The 20,957-nt window shown below is 44.3% G+C and overlaps 1 protein-coding gene and 1 long non-coding RNA gene across 3 annotated transcripts in view; one reads left to right on the forward strand and one right to left on the reverse strand.

Moving 5' to 3' along the window:
- Positions 1-4,791, reverse strand: part of LOC309529224 — an 18,290-nt gene extending 13,499 nt beyond the window's left edge. Inside the window, exon 1 of the long non-coding RNA XR_014218136.1 lies at positions 4,697-4,791. This is a non-coding gene — a long non-coding RNA (uncharacterized lncRNA). The remainder of the gene's footprint in view (positions 1-4,696) is intronic.
- TBXT (T-box transcription factor T) lies at positions 2,008-14,926 on the forward strand. 2 transcript variants are annotated; one of them, XM_082217018.1, is made up of 8 exons: positions 2,008-2,715; positions 4,731-4,995; positions 6,740-6,874; positions 10,815-10,876; positions 10,972-11,033; positions 12,403-12,579; positions 13,158-13,287; positions 14,253-14,926. In XM_082217018.1, exons 1-8 carry the CDS (start codon positions 2,510-2,512, stop codon positions 14,518-14,520), a joined length of 1,305 nt encoding a protein of 434 aa, XP_082073144.1. In that variant the 5' UTR covers positions 2,008-2,509; the 3' UTR covers positions 14,521-14,926. The 2 variants fall into 2 exon arrangements, with proteins under 2 accessions (XP_082073144.1, XP_082073143.1); XM_082217017.1 differs by having other exon boundaries at positions 2,074-2,715; positions 13,155-13,287.
- The last annotated feature ends 6,031 nt before the right edge of the window (positions 14,927-20,957 follow it).

The raw sequence follows: 20,957 nt of genomic DNA on the forward strand, positions 1-20,957 counted from the left end.
CCCTTTCCGACGGGCTCTTGCTGCCTTTGCCGTCGGGGTTTTTTCCGCCGTCTGCGCGCACAAAGGGGAACTGCGGCGCGGGTGAGTCCCACGACGGCTCCTTGGCGATCGGGGCTTCCCAGGAAGGGAGACGTTTTATGGCTCTGCTGTGGGAATCTCTGCGGGGAAGGTGGGGCGGGAGCGGGAGGGCACAATGGGCAGGAAATGGGTCGGGGAGCCTGATGGAAAACAAGGAGCCTCTCGCAAAACGGGAGCCGCGCAGCGACCTAAAGTAGGGAGCCCTGCTCGGCCAAAGCGCTGCGCTGGGGGCCACATCTTTCTATGGCACTTCCTCAGGCGCAGGCGTAGTTGGGGGGGGGGTTAATTCATATTTTCCTCCAAGGGGCTGTACCTGGTGCTGCTCCTGCTCAATGAATCCTTGAATCCCTGTGGGGTACACGTTGTGCTGAGAGGCAGTGACTGGCCCAATATCACCCAGGGAGCATCATGACATGGAGGGGACTCGAACCCCCGTCTCCCAGGTCCCAGTGCGACATTCTAACCACGACGCCACGCTGGCCCTTTCATCTTAACATTAATTAAATTTGTATACCGCCTTTCACCCGTAAATTTCAGGCGGTTCACAACATAAAATTCATTCTCTCTCTCTCTCTCTCTCTCTCTCTCTCTCTCTCTCTCTCTCTCGGGTTGCAGCCAGGCCTGTTTACTCCAGTGTTAGTCCCAAGGCACAATTCTGCCCCCGGGCATGCAGCAGATCCAGTCCCACCTCCTGCGTTTTACCACCACCATTAATTTGAGGATACGGCCAGGTCCCTGTCTCTCTTCTCTCCAGCGGTGTCTGAGCTTTCAAAGAACCATCGCCCGCGGAAGTCACCATAATTAGCTGCAGATACTTTGTTTCTGAGTTAAAATAGAACATATAATTCGACCTATCATTGGTAGGAAAGGGTGGGAAATTGTCCACTTCTTCCCTTCCTTGAGTTTACATGGCAGCAGGGGTGCCAACTTGATTCAGATATGGGGGGGGGCAGGTAAGCCCCTCCCCATATAATCAATTACAAGATGCGGCCGCACACAAACTATTTGAATGGCAATCCCCACCAACTGGGGGCCCCCTCAATTTTGCCCCCCAACTCCGAAGCATGGGCGTAGCCAGGATTTATGTTAAGTGGGGCAGGCTTCATGTTAGGGGGGCAGAAGCTTTTTATTGATTTACTTGATTTAGGGGGGCAGCTGCCCCCGCCCCCCTTGGCTACGCCCATGGGGCATAGGGACCTCGGCTCCTAGGAGTTGACTCCTATGCAGTCAGGCATACCGCCCTTCTGGGCATCTACTTCACACACACTCCAGCAGACTGGAACCAATGCCCACCCCAGCCAGTCATGCTACGCCTAAGAGAGAGTGGCAGCAAACACGTTCAACTTGCAGCCCAATCCTCTTCGTAGTCCTATACATAACGAGGAAAGGAAACCCAAGAGCAAAATCTGTGAGGCAGGTCGCTGGTTGAGGGTTGCTTCAGTTTTCCAGAAAGACACCCATCTACTACTAATGAGGAAAGAAAGGCCTGAGCTGTAGACTAGCTAAGGTTGCTTGTCATATATCTCAGAGTGAGCTCCGTTAGAAACAATGGCACATATTTCGAGTGAACATGCATAGGACTGTCATGGAAATAGGAAAACTCTGCCGACCATAGAGGACGGCATTTGTTATTTCCACTGCCGCCCTGCTCCATTTACTTGCTCTTTGAATCGAATCGTATTGATATGCGTAGAAATGTGGTTTTAACACCGAGCCACTGGGGATGAGAGTTTGAAAAGGGTTCTGAAAGCACGGAAGTCTGAATGTGGGGGCAACGTCTGGCCGCAACTATTCGACCCCAAGCCGTCTTGTTCTTTGCTGGAGGGTCCCGGCGCATCTGCCGATGGGTGGGTGGTGCTGCCAAGCGGGGCCAAGGGGATGCTGCTCCCCGGTTATGGCGCTCTTGCTGACATGGCCCATTTCCTCTGGGGCTGCAGCATCCCCAGTCACCGGCGGCTTTGATAGAGGTGCAAACATTTGGGGGCAAATTTACATAAAATACCGCGTTTAATCCCACTGGCTGCAATTAACATCACAGGCTTCCCCCCCCCGCGCGGGCAGCGTTCTGATATGACCGCAGGGAGCCAATCAGGTGGGCGGGCCGGACACATCAAAGAGACTGTCCTCCAATCAGGTGAGCCCCCTGTCGGCATTGTGATGTCACCAGGAAGCTACTTATAGGGGGCCACGTAATTGCTCCCCGCTTGAGCAGTTTCGAGGAGCGCCTGTCAGAGGTCAAGTGGAATTAACCCCTCCGCACCCAACCTGCGGATCCCTCCTCCCCCTGCAACTTCGTCTATACTCCCCTCCCCATTTGCAACTTGGAGCGGGGTCACCCTGGACAGGTTCTCCAAGGTGGAGAGCGTGGGATCCCGATACCCTGGAGGAGCTAGCTCAGTAAGGAGGCTCTCGGGCAGGGCGGGAAGGAAGGATGACCTCTCCGAGCACGGACAGCTCCGGCAAGAGCCTGCAGTACCGGGTGGATCACCTGCTAAGCGCCGTGGAGAATGAGCTGCAGGCGGGCAGCGAGAAGGGCGACCCCACCGAGAGGGAGCTGCGCGTCACCCTGGAGGAGAGCGAGCTGTGGCTGCGCTTCAAGGAGCTCACCAACGAGATGATCGTCACCAAGAACGGAAGGTAGGAGAAAGGCAGGCAGGTGGAGGTGGACCGTCTCAGGTGGACATGATCCACCCCCTGCTTCCAGTGACTTGCCCCACAGGAGCAAAAACTCAAAGCTTTTATTCCCAATCCTCCGGATGGAGGACATGCCTCCCAGGCTGTCGCGTCTCGGTGTCCTCCTCCTGTTGTTTTCCGTGGGGCACACCTCATTGCTGGCTGCCTTTCTCTTCCTCTTGGCCACCTCCCCTTCTGCTACATGTCCTCTCTCTTTTCCATCGCCCTTTCCCGTGTCCTCTACAGCTTCGTTAATAGTTCCTTCTCGCTACTACTCCGTTGATCTATACAAATTCAGTTTGCAATCCGTTCTGGTGAGCTTTTCAGGGAGGGCCTTTGGTTCTCATTCACCTCACTCTTCAATTACTTGCCCTAGACAGCTCAGCTTCGTTTCTAAGGTAGCGGCTGCTCTTGGAAAGCCTCCCTAGGTGTAGGTACTTATCATTGCAGTGGCGCGCTTTCAAGGTGAATTTTGCACGCACTTTTGGGCGGCCGTCCCTCTCGTTTTGCCCCTGTGCAAAATACACCTTGCGATGAGTCAAACTTCCGCCCATTTGCATCAGAGCGTTTGCTGCAAGGCAGAAAAGGGTCCCCACAATTCAGGTGCAAAACCAGGAGGTTTTGCATGGTAAGTTTGGAATGGAAACTTCCTCAACCCGCAGAAAATTCTAGGCAAAACTAAGGATGGTTTTCGGCTTAGTTTTATTCTGAGTAGACTCACTGAAATTAATGAACATGTCTCAATTATGTCTATTAATTTCAGTGGGTCTACCCTGAGCAAAGCCTAGTTAAATATCACCCTAAGCAACTGGTTCCAGACAATCCTTTAAAAAGAGTCTTCAATACTCTTGCTGCAAACATATTTACATAAAAGCAACACCACATTACATCTTATTGTCTGTAAGATGTTTTACTGATTTCAGATCTTGGGCCCTGGTGCTTTATGACAGTCTTTAAAAACGACTGCGTTCCACCCCTGACTATTTGCTCTGTGATGTTGTCTCCTCCAGTTTATTGATTCTGCGAATTTCCCATCAACCTACACAAAGGTATTGTTTAGTATTTGGTTACTGGGTTGGAGTCTAACTAAAACTAAGCTACCTGACCTAGGTCCCACCGAAACCACTGTGAAAAGTTAGTCACGATTATGTGAAGCAGGGAACTAAGGTCTGGATCCAACGCTTTACAATCATTTCCAGAGGCGTAGCCTTTGTTAGTCCTTTGCAGCAACAGCAACAATGGGTCTTGTGGCACCTTAAAGACTACTATTATATGTCACCGTAAGCCCGTTAAAAACCAAATCGGAGAAATAACATAAACAAAAACTTCTCCCGTTTCTTGTTTACAAGCGTGCACATTACTCGCAATTGAATTTCAGTGAAATCAAAGGACCTAGGCAATGAGGAACAAAATGCAAATCGCAAGTCGTTTCAATGGAATTGGCTTCCATATAGTTTGAGGGCAATGGGCTGCTTACACCTCCGTGGTAATTTCCTAAAGACATTTGCACCTCGTCCCTAAAACTGTTTATTCGCCAGGAATTGGACGGATGCCGGCGCTTCCTTTCAAAATAAGGCGGCTTGGGGTCCCTAATGGACGGCGAGCCTGTAGGGCAGATTCCGTCCCGTAGATTTCACTAAGCTTTAGTGGAAGTCAGCGGGAGTCGACCAGCCTTACCCCCTGCACGTTTACTTGGAAGTAAAACCCAACGGGGCTTCCTTCCAGCCGTGCGTAGGAACGGCAGCCCAACAGCCTAGTCCTGTTGGGGTGAAATCAGACCTATTGGGCTTGAGTGAGGCTTGAGGCCTGAAGAACCTGTGTGAAAGGAAGCCCGAGGGAGGCCTTGCTCTCCGCGAAGCCGGGCGCTCCCTTGGCTGGGGCTTTCCCCTCTCCCCGCTCTCTCTCGGGGCCCCGAGGCCTAGCCGGAGGGCGCGCCTCCTCTTACCGGGCCTCTCCCCGCGTCTCCTTCCCTGCTGCAGGCGGATGTTCCCCGTGCTGAAGGCGAGCGTGTCCGGGCTCGACCCCAACGCCATGTACTCCTTCCTGCTGGACTTCGTGGCCGCCGACAACCACCGCTGGAAGTACGTGAACGGCGAGTGGGTGCCCGGCGGCAAGCCCGAGCCGCAGGCCCCCAGCTGCGTCTACATCCACCCGGACTCGCCCAACTTCGGCGCGCACTGGATGAAGGCGCCCGTTTCCTTCAGCAAGGTCAAACTCACCAATAAACTCAACGGAGGCGGACAGGTGAGGAAGACCCCTCGGCGGGGAGGCCGGGGGGCGGCGGCCTTCCCTCATGTGGTTGCCCGCCTCAAAAGCGAAATGGGAAATAACGAAATGCACCACCTTCGCGCGCCCTTTCTAAGCACGTTTTCCCCACCCTGCGGAAAGAACGCTGCTGATTTGCCTGGAGTTAACCTCAACCAAGCGTGCTTAAGGCTACAGCCTTATTCTCATTTCCAGTTTGCAACACAGTGACGTGCAGACGTCCAGCACTGAGAGGTTGGAGGAGTGTCTCCCCTTCTTCTGCACTATATGAACAGGTTTCCAGAATTTGGCGGTAGGAGATGCTAGCTACATCACAGAATAGTGGCTACCAGTTTTTCTGAGCCTCCTGAAGAGATTTGTCAGTTTCCAGAAAGAGGGTCTGTGTGTGTCTCTCTGTGTCTATATTTTATAGACTAGAACTGTGGGGCTACTGTGTAAGTGTAACACTCCTCCCATCAGGGGTCATGGTTTGACCCCTGTTCCCAGGCTGCAGTGTTACTCATTGCTACCCCTTCATTCATTTATTGCTAGCTAGTTTCAGGTGTTCAGTGACCACAGTGCGGGGACATTGGGGTCAGGCCTTCTGCCTGTCCCCTCTTCCAGCTTCCACAACTTTGTCTGAAGAGACCCTATGCCTATGCACCTATGTAAGCCCAGTTCAGACCTTTGTAGAAATTTGTGGAAGATGGAAACGTGGGCAACCAGGCATTCTCGTGTTGCTACCCTCCAGACCACCCGTGGAAGAAGCACACAGAGAAGGGTTCAGATGACAATTGCAGGGTGCAGGTCTGTTCATGTGGAGACAGGGGATCCTTGAAGTATTGGAGTTATGGGATTTGAAAGTTTTAAAGGTCAAAACTAGCACTTTGAATTGAGCCCAGAAATTAGTCGATAGCCAGTGCAAAGTTAGCCTCTGATCATTCTAGTCTTTGGTCTGCCACTTTAGAATAACAGTAACCAGTCTTGGTGTGACTTTCAAGTACAAGAAGGATTAACAAATGTAACCTCAAAAAACTCTCTTGAGACTGTAACCCTATGCACGCTTACCTGGCAGTAAGCCTCATTGAATGTAGGGGGGCTTCAGAGTTCACCTGAGTAGGCTTGTGCTGTTTTACTAAGAAAGTAGGTTGTAGCGCATTGTGGGATAGAGAGCTAGCTCGACAATTGACAAATTTTGGAAACTTTAGAATAGATTCCAATCATCAGGAAAACTTAAGATTTCCATTAAGGATAATTTCATGTGTGTCTTTACTGCCATTTCTCACTTTGTATCCTGGACATTAAACCAACTTAATGCTTAATTCAGATGTTTACTTTCTCCAATATTTTGCCTGTGGCTTCTTGGTTTGATTGCTTAACCCATGAATGGGCTGTATGCACAGGCAAAATATTGGTTAATATCTCATCTTATTAAACTGAGATATGATCATTTGAACTGGGCCATTATTTTAAATAAGGGTAGTGATTGAGACAGTTTGGTTGCATAGGGTTGTTTAAATCAATGTACCGGTACTTAAATTAGTCACATCTATTTATTTCAGTAAGTTTATGCTGGGTATCACTTAGCTGTATACAAACCTTGGCTGTCTCCCCCCCCCCATTTTTTATATTTAAACTAGTCAATTGCTCTTTATCATCCTTTAAGAAAAACCCACACCATATAGTAGTGTAACATTCTCTGCAGCTGTGCCTGTGCTGACCACTGTTCTCCTTATATTGACAGATCATGTTGAACTCCTTGCACAAGTATGAGCCTAGGATTCATATAGTGAGAGTTGGTGGCCCTCAGCGAATGATCACCAGTCATTCTTTCCCGGAGACCCAGTTTATAGCTGTGACAGCTTACCAAAATGAAGAGGTAGGAACAAAACGAGGATGAGCCCTGCATGGATTTTCCTTCTTTGATGCACCAAAGGACAAATTTGTGGCATTAAGGAAGGGGATGCTAAGGTGGTAGTGGGAAATGTTGATTGTGTACAAAAATTTAAAAGGATGCTGTGAAAGAGATGTAAGAATTGTTCATCTCCACCGAGAACTGGACAAATTAAAAAGCAGCAGAGTGTCTGGAAGGTAGGTAAATTGGGAGAAATGTTGTAAGTATAAGAAGACTAAGCCGAGTAAGATTTGTGTATTGTGTATTTCCTTGTTTGAAGGAAAGAGGTTTTGAAGACAAGATTTGAGCAGCTATCAGCCAGAGATATTTAATCATCGTAGGGACAGCTGCATATTCCTGCCTTGGAGGGAATTGGACTAGATGATCCACAAAGTCCCTTGCAACTCTAAGGAAGGGTTGGCTTTATAACATGGAGGTCTGAACAAATAATTCTATATAACTTGTTTATTTCATACTTCTAGTATAAAGTAACTCTTTTGCTGCATTTTCAGTTGAATGTCAAATGAGCTTGTTTAGTTAAAATTATCCTTTTATTCAGACAAAGAAGAGCAACACTGCTGTAGTTTCTGACCTTATGCCTTCACACCACAGCCGCCTTTGTAGAAAATTCTAAATAAATGTTGGACTTTTTTCCAATCCCCCACCCCTGAACTATGTGGAATTTGTTTTTAAAAAAGATGTGTTTAAGACCTTCATCAAATTTAATGTGTTGTGCTGAGCCAATGAATCAGGCTAAAATATAATAAAATGTTCACAGATTTTCAATACATGCAAGATTTTGAGGATATTTATTGCAGAAAATAGTTTCATTTTTTTTTAAAAAAATTTTTTTATTGGGCTTTCAGATTTTATATAGACAAAAACAAAACACAAAACACCAAAACAAACATAAAAGACAACAAACATGTACAATTTCTTAACGTCTTATTTTCTAACCCTAGTCCTTGACTTCCCCCCACCCCTACCCTTGCCTCCCTATTCCCAAATTTATGTCAGCAAGTTGGCATTTCCTTTTCCATCTTAATATTAATCCTTTTATAAAAAACAAAAATAAATTTTCCCTAAGCTGGACCCCAATTCTCTTCCACCGATTTCTCATTTTTTCTTGAATAATTTTCTTATTATCTAAACCCCCTAGTCTTGAGTGTTGTTTGAATTTAAGTACTTCCCTCCCTCCCATCCCCGGTTTGCGTCCTTTCCCAAGACATGTCCAAAATAACGGTTTTTAGCCTGGGTTCCGAACGTCCGAGGCTCTCAAATCTCTTTCAGTCCCTCTCCGCCGGTTTTGTTGGTAGTCCTTTTTGTCGGTCATCGAGTCTCGAAAGAGTTCCTTCACAATCAATCCAATCAGTCCATAGTCTCTTCCCATATTTAGAGACATCTGTTGAAGAATTTCCACAAGGCCTGAGTCTTGATGATAATCAAAATCAGAGTCTATGTGGAGGCCCCAATTGTACTTCTTTATTTCAAGTTCCTGAATTCCATAAACTCCCGGGGCCTCCACTTTCGTCTTCTGTATCTTTCGTAGTCTTAAAATGGATTTAATCCAATAGTCTCCTTGCTTGTGTTCTCCAGATGTCGGCTTCTGGTTAGTATTTTCCCACTTAACTTGTTCTCTTTCTTGTTTTGTCTTCTCCTCTTCTTTGTTTATTATTTCGAATTCAGCTGTGGGTTGTTTCTCACTCAAGTCCTCATTACATTCAGCAGAGCTACTTGTTTCAGAATTCAAGGTCATCAATTGTTTACTCATAGCTGCGGTAGCGATCGACTCTCAGTGCCGCGCCGTCCCCCGTATCCCCTCCGTAGCCTTTAAAAAGGCTCTTCGCGAATCAGGGGGGGCGCTTAAGGCACCCGCCGAGTCTTCAGTCCGCAGGCTTCCGCGCCTGCGGTTTTTAAGGGTCCCCGTGTCGCCGGCACGGCAAAGACCCATCCACCGCTGAGCCGATTCCCTCCGGAGCTCGGAGGGAATCCGCCATTTCCAGATCGCGCCAACCCGGAAGTCGCAGAAAATAGTTTCAAGGTGACAGCATAATAAAACATTCTCATTTTGAAAAACTCCCTGTAAACAGATTGTTTGACTCACGAGAACCTAGATTGCATACTGTTAACACCAAACAACTTTTCACAGGCTGTAAATTGAGAGATGATGTAAAAATCCATATTTTAAAATGTTTGATTGCATCCCCCCACCCTGTCAGCTGAAAAGAGTATTGGAAAATCCCAAACTTGATTACTTAATGTGAGAAAATAACTATTGAAATATCAAGAGTAGCTTCACCATGGACTAATATGTGATATTATTTTATGTTTCTGTACAGGGACGCGGACTTATAAAAAATATTGGGGGGGGGCCCGGGAAAGCTCATGAATAATAAATAAGCTCATGAATATGCAAATAAAGTGGCGCCGCCTCCTCGTGAGTGAATAGGGGAGAGCGTGCTGCGCCTATTAATCAGCTCCGAAGGAAATTGGGTGGAGCTTTTGCTCGGGAGGGAGGGCAGGAGGCATGCAGCCCGACCCTGTGCATTTTGGGCTGGGGGAGGGGCGGCGATGGCGCTCTGCTGGAGGGGCGCCGGAGATTATTGGGGGGGCAGAGCCCCCCCAAACGAATTTTTGAGGGGGCTCGGGCCCCCTCAAGCCCCATGGAGTCGGCGCCTATGTTTCTGTATAACTTTAACCTGTACCCTAACGTAAAACCCCACAGTTTCTCATTTAGAGTAGTGTAAAGGAATGTAAATAATGTTATTGCTTAGTTGCCAAAATAGGGTAAAGAGTGTTGCTTGTGTATGTTTATATAAATGTTAATCTTGCTTTATATGTGTCCTCTTTCTAAGAATGTAATAAGTAACCACCAGTCTAGCCTGTTGCGTCTGAATCAGTTGCTAAAGTTTAATCTAACTATTATATTTCTAGCTTTCAGTATCCAATTAAACTCAGGAGAACATTCAGGATTTGTTGTCATTACAGTTTCTGGGTCAACTTTTTATGAAAAGTGTTATTTTCATAACTCATACCAAAGTAGTACAACTAATCAAACTGCATGATCAGCAGTAACTCTTAAGTATTATTTCCCAAAAAAGTTGGAAGGCAAGCCCTCCAAATGTATTTGCTTATTTAGGAAATTTTTAAAACAAGTTCATAAAAAGCCCTCAAGTGGTGAATATAAAATAATATATATATATTTCCAAAGATGGAAATGTGTATTTGCCTCTAAACACCCCTTTCAGCACAAATAATTTCCAAAACAGTGTGTGCGGGGTGGACATAGATTTCACAATGGTTAAATATCAGTGAGTGATAAGTTTTCAAATACTACATTATGTGAAACACATAATGAGCAATTAAGGAGCCTTGAAACCAAATTGTTGACCAGTCTTCTGTTAATTCTGCAAGCAACACTTGCAGTTTCCCACATATGAAATTTTAACTTTTTGTGTTTCCTTGAATAACAGCTGATAAAGGTGTGATACAAGTCCTTTGCTGTTATATTATGTATGCTCAATTAATAACTCAAAAGATGTTAACTACTTTGTTTTTAATGTGACCGTGATATTCATCATCAAGGTATTTTTCACTGTTGTGTTACCCAGAAACCTGAAACTTTTTATAACTGTTTTTAGTGTACCCCCCCCCTCTTATGTACTTCCTTAACAGGATAATAAAACCAGGCATTTAAATCAGGCAAAGTGGGTGGGGGGAGGTTGTGGTGGAGAGAATGATTTCAAAGCATGCTATTGCAGTGTGTGAGCTGTTTAGTTGCTGTTTTGTTAATTCAATTCTGAGCCATTTTCCCACTAGAAACCATTATGAACTACCCTGGGGAGTTGGTAGAAATGCTGTGTGACTATGAAAAAAAATGTGTAAAAATGTCAATTTGAGACTTTTTGTTTTTTTTTTTTTTTAGATAACAGCTTTAAAAATTAAGTACAATCCCTTTGCAAAAGCTTTTCTTGATGCAAAAGAAAGGTGAGATCTGTTGTCTGCTTTCAGTTGCATTTATGAATCATATTTCTGCAAAGAATTTAATCTTTTTTGGCTACAAAATATGATTTCTTTGGCAGAAGTGACCACAAGGACATGATGGACGAAGTGGGAGATGGTCAGCAGTCAGGGTATTCGCAATGTATGTCTAAGCTCTCTTCTGAAAATTATTTTATAGTATGCCTCCAAAATCAGTTCTCCTTTGCTCAGGTACCTTTTTTTGCTATGTATCTAAGGATATTTTAAATAAATATAGTGCAAGTCAAAGTGCTGACTTGTAAATGTGCCCTTTTCCAAAACGTTGTAGCTACTTTTGTTTCTTTTGCCCATATCTTCTGGTTTTGCATTTTTCTAATTGTGTGCAGTATATTTAATCACAAAGACCAAAAGTATATTTTTAACAGTTATTATAGTGAGATCCATTAGTGTAATAGTGCTCAACCTTTTTTCTTTTCTTTGCCCCTGCTCCTTCTTGAACATTGACGGAGAAGAAGAATCTGCACCCAGTTTCTCCAAAGCACACAATGGGGAACAATGGGATTGTGAACAATTAAGTGATATAATATGGGATGTATTTATTCACAACTAAGTTTTACTCTGAGTAGACCCACTGAAATTAATGGACTTAACTTAGTCACATTCATTAATTTCAGTGGGTTTGCTCTGAGTAAAACTTAATTAAATTCCAACCTACACTGGCAACTACTTTCTTGAGCCAGGATAGAATTTGCACATATCACAATGCCTTGACCAAAAGTACTGTAAATCTATGCTTACAAACAGTCCATATCCCACTGAAGTTGTAACTGAAAATCTTCATTGCTTTTAATGGCAGAGGCCTGCATCTATAATTTTTGATGTAGGGAACAAAAGCATTCTGTGTGTCTCATGGAAGCATTTATATCCATGGAACTGAAATCCATGGAGCTGGAAATACAGAAGAACAGCTAGTGCAGTTTCACTGCCCTAAATGAATAAAATGCAAACACTAGGCCAAGCATCTCACAAATTCTGAAAGAGGCTCTCTGAAATCCCATTGAAATCTATGAACGCTGGCAGTAGTGTAAAGTTTTTGGGTATTTTAGTGTGATGTTACCCTTGCTGGAAGTGGAATGCACAGTTTGATGACATCACAAGCGAGGGAATTTTATTTATTTATTTATTTATTTATTTATTTATTTATTTATTTATTTATTTATTAATTAATTATATTGTCTTTCTCCCAAGTTGGGATTCAGGGCAGCTTACAACATTATAAAATACAGAGTTGTAAAAGGAAACTAGTTAAAACCAATAATTGAAATGCAACTTGGATGTTTGAAATACAGCCTGGATGTTGGGGGAGGGAGGAGAACTTATAACAAGGATGCCATTTTTGTAGCTCCTCTGTAAATATAAGGATTTAGTTACTTGGTGCTCTGGGACCTCAGTTGCGCACAAAGGCCTCACTGCATCTTGGACAGGTCTTGCTGCTATGTGTTGGTCTAGTGAAATGTCCCCTCTTCTTGCAGTAGGTGGATGGCTGATTCCTGGAACAGGGACTCTGTGTCCTCCTGCCAATCCTCATCCACAGTTTGGAGCACCTCTGTCCCTCTCCCCTGCTCACAGTTGCGAAAGGTACTCATCCCTGAGGAATCACCGCCCTGCCCCTTATCCGAATCCATACACTCATAGAACCAATTCTCCAAGTAAGTTTTTTTATTTATTATTACTGGCCTCTGGTGGTTTGCTATTGTGGGAAATCAACTGGCTGATCAACATGAACATACAGAATGGACAAAAATCTGCTCATAGTGCACTTGATGACTGTTGTCAAGAAGTAGCAGGCAGTGATTTGATTTATTTTTCACTCTGCCTTATTTCTTATTAATGCTTTGTGTGTGTGTGAGCCAAGTGATTTTTGTTTTACTTCTCATTGACAGCCTATTATTAATATCATTTATTGTTCATTCTCTGTGGGTGTCTAGTATATGCCTATTTCACAGATGTACACCAATGCTGGCAAGAAGCAGCACTCAGTTAGAGACTGTCTGTGCCCAGTGTCAAGTCCTTTCCTTGGCATCTACCTGCTGAACCAGGTATTTGAATCAAAACACTGGTCTGTGCAAAATTCCATCTATAGTCCACAAACAAAACCAAAGGAGGAAAACAAATCACTTTGACTCTCCCACCCACTGCCAGATATAAATATAAATATTTCTAGAGCATATATTTGCACTGAAAACAGGGGCTGCACTTCTCATACAGATGCTTTCCTTTACAGCAGCGTATGGTGATAGTTCTTCAGCCTGCCTTTCTATGCTCCAATCTCATGACAACTGGTCCAGTTTAGGTGTCCCACCCCCAACAAGCATGCTGCCTATGAGTCACAGTACCGGACCACCAACCAGCTCCAGGTAGGCTGTATTCCCTGAGCAAGAGAGCCATCAAATTTCTATAATCTGGAATGTGACTTTTTCCTTAGGAAAACTGCTGAGAAAGCAACACTGATATTGGGTGTGGGAAATCTCTGGCCTGAAAGCCTAGTAAGGCCCAGAACACATCCCAGTTAGGCCCATTAGGCCATTTTCTCCAAACCATGCAAACCTGCCCCATACTTGATGTAAGTTGCTCCCACAAAAGATTTGGTTTTTTGTTTGGAGTCAGTTGACATCATTGTGATGTCAGGTGATTAACAGGTGGGTGTCTCACCCACCTGTCAAAATGGCCTGTGTGTGTTGGGGTATTTGGAATCCAGCCCACTGGCCCGAACATGTTCCCCGCCCCTGACTTGCAAGGAGGCTAAAGGGGTTACAATTAGTTTTTTTTTAAGGAGTGGGGGATGCAACTACTTCTCCTTCCTGTGGACTTGTCTTAAGGGCCTCTGATGAGGTGGGGCTTTATTTCCCTTTGAAGGATTTCCCAAGTCGGTTGAAGACCCTAAAATTGTGCTGTAAACCTAATCTGCATACTAATTGCCAAAAATAGGGAAACTATCATTCTAAGAGCTGTCAGGTATTTTATGTTCTATGGCTGCCAGCAGGATTCCAGAGGGACTGTGTGCAAGTAAGCAAATTCTATGACATTTCTCAATTTTGCAGAATGGCCAAATGTGTCAGTAGCATAATATAGGAATTATACACCATCAAGTTGGAGGAAGGGATTCATAATTATCTGATGTTGGAACCCAGTGTGACATCTTCTATCCCCACTTTTGCAGCTGGGGCTTGGAGGCTGGAAGAATAAACTGTCCAAGGCTATGCAATGCCCACGTGACTGGAGAGAGTCCAAGGTCAACATTCTGTTCATGAGGCAGTACTGGGGCCCCAAGTCAAGCTTGCATTCTGAAATCTCTTTCTTTCTTTCTTTCTTTCTCTTGCAGCCAGTATCCCAACCTGTGGTCTGTCAGCAACAGCACCGTCTCGCCTGTGTCACAGTCAGGTGGGATGCCCAGTGGGATAGGATCCCAGTTTTTACGAAGCTCCACGGCCCACTATCCCACCCTCCCTCATTCTGTCACCACCCCTTCCTCAGGATCTCCATTGTACGACAGTGGGACCCCTACAGACGTTGCCGACAGTCAATACGATGCATCAGTGCATGCTAGACTTTCTTCTACATGGACTCCCGTAACAACTCCTTCTATGTAGGCCTTTCCTTTGGACAAAGGACTTTCTAGCTGCTCTAAACCAGGAATACAGAAGTAACGTTTCAGGAGGGCAGAAGGAAAAGGCACAAAGTATGCTAGCAGTAATTGCTTTATGATCATCTCAGTATTAGAGTGTAATGATAGTGGCACAGACACCTTATGAAAGCGGGTATGAAACTTGTTTGGCAGCACAGGCCATGTTGGGAGTGTTTGCCACCCCTTTTTTCCTCTCTGCAGTCATGAGGGCGAGAAATGTTGCCAACCCTGAGATACAAGGGCTCTCCCTTTTCAAAATAAGCCTTTTCAGTTTTCAAATTTCACCAGAAGCAGAATGCACCAAAATGGGAATGGGCTGGTCATGGATTTTATATATTTTTTACCTTCTCTGGGCTGTTTCTATCTATCTATCTATCATCTATCTATCTATCTATCTATCTATCTATCTATCATCTATCTCTCTTTCTATCTCCTTTTTTTACTCTATTGAGGGATGAATTATGCCATGTATTATGTATGTATCTCATTCAATGACTAGTCACAGAAGAATGAGTGAACAACTTATATTGAGAAGTAAAGTGCATGTTTTCTAGACCCGAGTGCTTGATCTGTGCTGGCTGTTTCACACGTGCAAGCCATCACTTGCATATTCATTGCTTGGTGACAGCAACTTTGTGTGAACTTCCACTAAGTGATGACTTCTCATTTGCTGCTCTTTTATTGCGCTTTATCATTAGACATGTTTTCCAGCCCAGTTTGCGCCAGGCTCATAATGAATGGGTTAGGTGACTAGTTCAGCTTGAGTGTAAATTGTACTTTCATACTAAACAACTTGAGGTTTGGGTGGTGGCTTGACTTGTTGGACACTGCAGGTGATATTTTAATCTGGACAGGAAAAGAATGGTTTGCCACATGTGGAGTGAAGTGAACTGGCCCCAACTGATGAGATTTCTTGTTCAAAATATCTAGATGGAATCAGCATTAAAGGACGATAGATAGCTAGAATAAAAAGTGCACTACTATAATGAACATGCCTTGACCATATTATTTCCCCTAATTTGCAGATTTATGCACAACTATATGTTTATTTCTTTGTAACTTTTGAAATGACAATCAAAAAGAGCTCTTCCCTGCATAACAAATGCAGTTTTTGAAGTTTTACAGATCAGTTCTTGTTTTTTAAAGTGCCTCTTTGTATAGTGTGCTTTGTTCTTGTGCAGTGTAATCTTACGTGTTTGCTCAGAAGTAAGACTGTAGTGGGACTTACTGCGGGGCAAGTGTGCCCAGGATTAATTGCAGTCTTAAAGCTGATTCATTGCAATAGTTCCTGTACAAATACTTGTTTTGCCATGTTTACACATTGCATATACTCAGTGAGAAGCCATTGCAAGCAAAATAGTGAGAAGCAATCATCATCTTATCAATATGTGTACAAATGGTGAAACTGCTGTGCATTCATTTGCCACACACAATCATGCAGGCTATCTGTATGTGGTTTTCCTATATGAAGTGGTACCTGTTTAGGAAATTGGGGTGTGTCTGTGTATAGCTTACCTTTAAAGAGAGGATTGCAAATGATTTTTAGCCCATTTAAAGGGCTGTTGTCTAAGGGCTGTTTGAAGACCTTTAATTTTAATATACTTGAAACCAGGCTCAAAGTAGAAAGTGCACATTTGATAACCTTTTTTCTAATTTATTTTATTTCAGTATTGTCCGCCGATGAGCAATATTTATTTGTTAGTATAAGCTTTTGTATATGTGTATATGCTTTTTCTGTGTACTTACAGAGATGAGAGTTTGTAGTCCTGATATTGTTGGATTCCCATAAGCCCCAGCCATTATTGCCAGTGATCAAGAGTTAAAGTCCAGCAACTTCTGGAGGGCCACAGACTCCTCATCCTTAGTTTACTGTATCTGAAGACAATCACCTGGGGGACACTTCTCCCAACAACACTTTTTGAATGTGTCAGAATAGTGCTGCTTTTTCAGGTTACCAAAGCCAAGCCATATTGTTGTCTTGGGTCTTATAATTCCATTCGTATTAACAGAATTTTGCATCCTCAGAGTACAGGAAACAAATTCCACCATAGGCCAAGGTGGTGGAGGGCTTTAATTTCATTGCTTACAAACTGCTAGCAACAAGAAAGCCAACACCGTTGTGGCCATTAATTGATATTATGCCATATGTCAATATACTGTAAATAAGCTCTCGTGTTTTATGGTGAAAGCTAAATCTTGTAAATTACTGGTACGTCTATGCAATTATTATTTAGTACCTTCTGTTAGGTGGTTAGCAAAACTGTGCTTTTATCATTTTAAATGTATTCAGTTAAACTGCAAAATAAAGTAGTATATTTCCTTAATAAACCAAATGCTTAGCTGCCTGCCAGTTGCTGCGACTACTTCACTTGTGTCACACCAACAAATAGATTACTTTATAGCACAAAAACCTCTAGACTGAAACAACTGGATGATACTTATTATTGTACTACTGCATATGACAGAAGCCAAAGACAAGAGACTGTACCCAACCATAGCGTACAAGGATGCAGCACTATAGCCAAGGTGCCTGAGTTTCTGCAACTTGACTGAATTGTTTATTACTTGCAGTAATTTGATGGAACATTTGTTTCATATCTAGAATGTTATATCCTGTGGGCAGCAACAATATTTTTTTAATATGCAGTGCATATGCCCATACTTATCTTTCTTGGCTAAAATGGATGGACTGGGCAACCATCAGATTTTCAACCCTTAGTTCCCAGTGGCACACGCCTTTATTCTCATCTTCCAACAAAATCTCTTTTGAGGATCGGGATGCATCTTAGCAGCCAGTACTAATGGAAATGTTACCCTTATATCATTGTTGGCATCTGTCTTGAGAGACAATGGAGTGCGCCTCTGGGGGTGAAGTCAAACTGCTGCGTTAGCAGCACTGAAGTGACCTCCCTGGGGCACAAGCCTGGACAGTGTGTATGGAGGTCCTGGGCTGCCCAGACAACAAGACCCTCCTCTTGGCCTCGCTGGTGTGGCCCAAAGGAAAGCAGAGCAATGTGTTTCACACCAGCTTGGTTGCAGGAGTTGCCAGAAAGAGATGTACAAGGCACCATCCAACCGCCTTAGGGACTACACTCCAAAGTTGTGCAGGGTTTACGCCTTAGCCTTTTCTTCTCCCAAAGATGTCCCACAAAACAGTGGAAGCTTAAGATCAAAGTTTTCTTTCTCCTGGATGGGCTACCTTCCCAAGTTGATGAGCCCCATCTGCCCCTCACTTCCCTCTACAGCACATGCAGAGGGAAACTGCCTTCTGGACTGTTGGACCCACCATTGGTCTCATCCCCCAGAGCCTGCCCTCACATGCAGGGGAGGTCCCTAACTCACTGAGGGTTTGAGACCCCTCATCTACCCTCACTTGATTTAGCCAGTCAGTCAAAGCTGTTCCAAGGGTGTGTCCACTGTTGCACACTGACAGCTTCTAAGAGCCACAAGTGAAAGATGAGTGCAGGGTGGGGAACAAGGGTGGACAAACTACCCCAAAAGGAGCACAATGTGTCCCCCACCAGAGGTACAACCCATCCCTTAACACCTCAAATACCCCAATGCATTCTTCAATGTCATAAAATATAAACTCAACTTTCCAAACTAGATCCATTCAAGACCAGCGTTTTTCTGCTAGTTCCTCCATGCTTTTGTTTACCCAGAGAGTCTCTCTCTTCCCACGTAGCAAACAATTTTATCAAAGAAGACTCAGTGACACGGGTGGTGCTGTGGTCTAAACCACTGAGCCTCTTGGGCTTGCCATTCACCCCGTAATGGGGTGAGCTCCCATTGCTCTGTCCCATCTCCTGCCAACCTAGCAGTTCGAAAGCACACCAGTGCAGGTAGATAAATAGGTACTGCTGCAACGGGAAGGTAAATGGTGTTTCTGTGCACTTTGGTTTCTGTCACGGAGTTCCATGGGATGTGAAGCGGTCTAGTCATGCTGGCCACATGACCCAGAAAGCTGTCTGTGGACAAACACTGGCTCCCTCAGCCTAAAAGCAAGATGAGCACTGCAACCCCATCGTCTCCTTTGATTGGACTTAACTGTCCAGGGGTCCTTTACCTCTCTCTTTAAAAAAAAACAAAAAACTTTTCAGTGCTTGCTGAAACAGAAGCTCAGAGGAATTCTGAGGTCAGACCTAACTAACTCAGCAAACAGATGAACAAGCTCAAATCCTCCCTTCTGGCTTCTTAGTTTGACTCATGTGGAGGGAATGTTCTCAAAGTTAGGCCTGCACCAACAGTACTCTGCATCAAGCCCAAGCACATTCTCACCCTGCTTTAAGTAAGGGAAAATAAAATAGCCAGTGTTCTGCTAAACGGGTTGCCAGAATTCATCTTCAATAAAGTGCTTGTGTCTTTATGGGCAGAATGGTGAGACATTCGTCTGATCTGGATTCATTGTGAAACATGTGGATGTGCTCTTAAGTCCTCTTAAGCCTCCACAGTTCAGGGAGCCTTCTGCTGGAAGACAAGCACACTCTGAGCTAGAGGACTACAAGTCACTGGGTAATTGCACCACCACCACTCTGTCTCCCAGTAAGGGGTACGTTTCCCTTTTTGAAGCAAGCCCTTGCTTTGCTTCAAGTTTCCGACCCCAAGTATCAGTCAGAGAAGAAGTCGCTGCAGGGAGCTAGCTCTCCGCTCGAAAGAACGCTCTGCTGCAACCACCAGTGGCCCTGAGATTGCAGAACTGCAGGGAAACATAATCCAGCCCCAGTAATAGGCCAGAGGACTAATGGCTGTTTGCACAGCTGTGTGTGCATAGTTGTGGTTGTTTTTAATTTAGATTTATTTTGAAGATTTCCAAACTGATCAAAGAGCTCTCCAAGCAGCATTGTTGCAAGCACTGTAATGCACTGTAAGCACTGAATATGGTTCTGCTGAAAAGAGATATATACATCCTCAAAAAAAGAAATACTCCACTCAACTCCTCAAAGACTTCCCCCAGGTGTCACTCAAGGAAGATGAAGTGGATGTTTTTGATATAACAAGTGACTGCCTCTGAGGATGCAGTATTTCCATTCCTATCTTGGTCTGCAGTGTGTTGGGAACAGCTTCTCTGTACATATTCGGAATTAAAGAAACATGGATAGGAGAACTTCCTAGTTGATGACTTCTAAGCTCCTGTATAATGCCTATATATTCCCATCGCCAAAGCAAATAGCAGACTGGGGAAAAAGATTTGGGGTAAGGTGTTAATCATCCTTCCCCCACATTTCCACATCCAAGTTAGGCTGTCCCATAGAAATAAAGATCTTCGGATGAAGGGTGGTATACAAATTTTAATAATAAGTAAGTAAGTAAAGTAAGTAAGTAAGTAAGTAAGTAAGTAAGTAAGTAAGTAAGTGTCTGACCTCTGTAATGAACTGGACACCAGCCAATAAACTGAAGCTCAATCCGGACTATTTTGGTGGGTGGTTCCCCTGTCCGGATGAGTGGACTGCATCCTGTTCTGGATTGGGTTACACTCCCCTCGAAGGAGCAGGTGTTTAGCCTGAAAGCACTTTTTGTTTCAGCACTGTCACTGGAGACACGAGCAGGTTGGAGTGCCTTCTACCAGCTTTGGCTGGCAGCTTAGCTCTGAGACAATTAGGTGGGGATAGCCTGTTTTTGGGTGTCTATGTTCTGGGAACCTTTAGCTTAGACTACTACTGAATCCCCCCCCCCCAACACACAGAACACAGAATTTATTCATGGAATTTGCTGCATAGGATGTGTTGACGGCCACCAGTTTAGTTGGCTTTAAGAAGGGAGGTTGGTAGCCATGGAGGATAAGTCTCTCCAAGCCTACTGCTAGCCATGATAGCTATATGGAACCTCCCTAGGCAGGCTGCCACTGAAGGCCTGTTGTGACTGAATAGCAACAGAAGAGGGACCACATGTCTTCCTTGCAGGCTTCCCATTGGCACCTGACTGGCCACTCTGGAAAAGAGGTTGCAGGATTACATGGATCTTTGGTCTGATCCATTCTATGCTGCTTCAGAAACTTTAAAAATCTCCCTGATTCTTAGAAGCAGAGTGCTATGCTCTGTGTAGAGCTGTAATTCAAAAAGTTCAAGTCTATATTAAGTACTGTTGAATTCACAGAACTTTTATTCTTTAACTTCTAAGCATCCTTGTCTCAATGCAATTTTATCGAGGGTTACAACTTCTGCAAGTTTTACAAGTTTAAACAATCCACACCACATAAATACCAGCAGAGTGCTCGGCCCTGTGGCAAACATGGTAAATTGCTGATATATAATAAAATCAGAACTGTTTGCACTAATTCCTAATACATTCTGTAAATTATTGATTTGTTTGGTAACAACCATTTGCGTTTGCTGTACTCAGTAAGATTATTCCATCTTACCAAAAAGCTATCTTTGTTTTTGTTCCCTAAATCTAAGGTAATGT

Source organism: Podarcis vaucheri, assembly GCF_965113315.1.
Source record: "Podarcis vaucheri genome assembly, chromosome: 3".
Lineage (NCBI taxonomy): Eukaryota > Metazoa > Chordata > Lepidosauria > Squamata > Lacertidae > Podarcis > Podarcis vaucheri.

Coding starts and splice junctions, on each gene's coding strand:
- TBXT (XM_082217017.1), top strand. CDS start 2,510: ATGACCTCTCCGAGCACGGACAGCTCCGGCAAGAGCCTGCAGTACCGG. Junction 2,716..4,730: donor ATCGTCACCAAGAACGGAAG/GTAGGAGAAAGG, acceptor TCCCTGCTGCAG/GCGGATGTTCCCCGTGCTGA. Junction 13,288..14,252: donor GGACCACCAACCAGCTCCAG/GTAGGCTGTATT, acceptor TTTCTCTTGCAG/CCAGTATCCCAACCTGTGGT.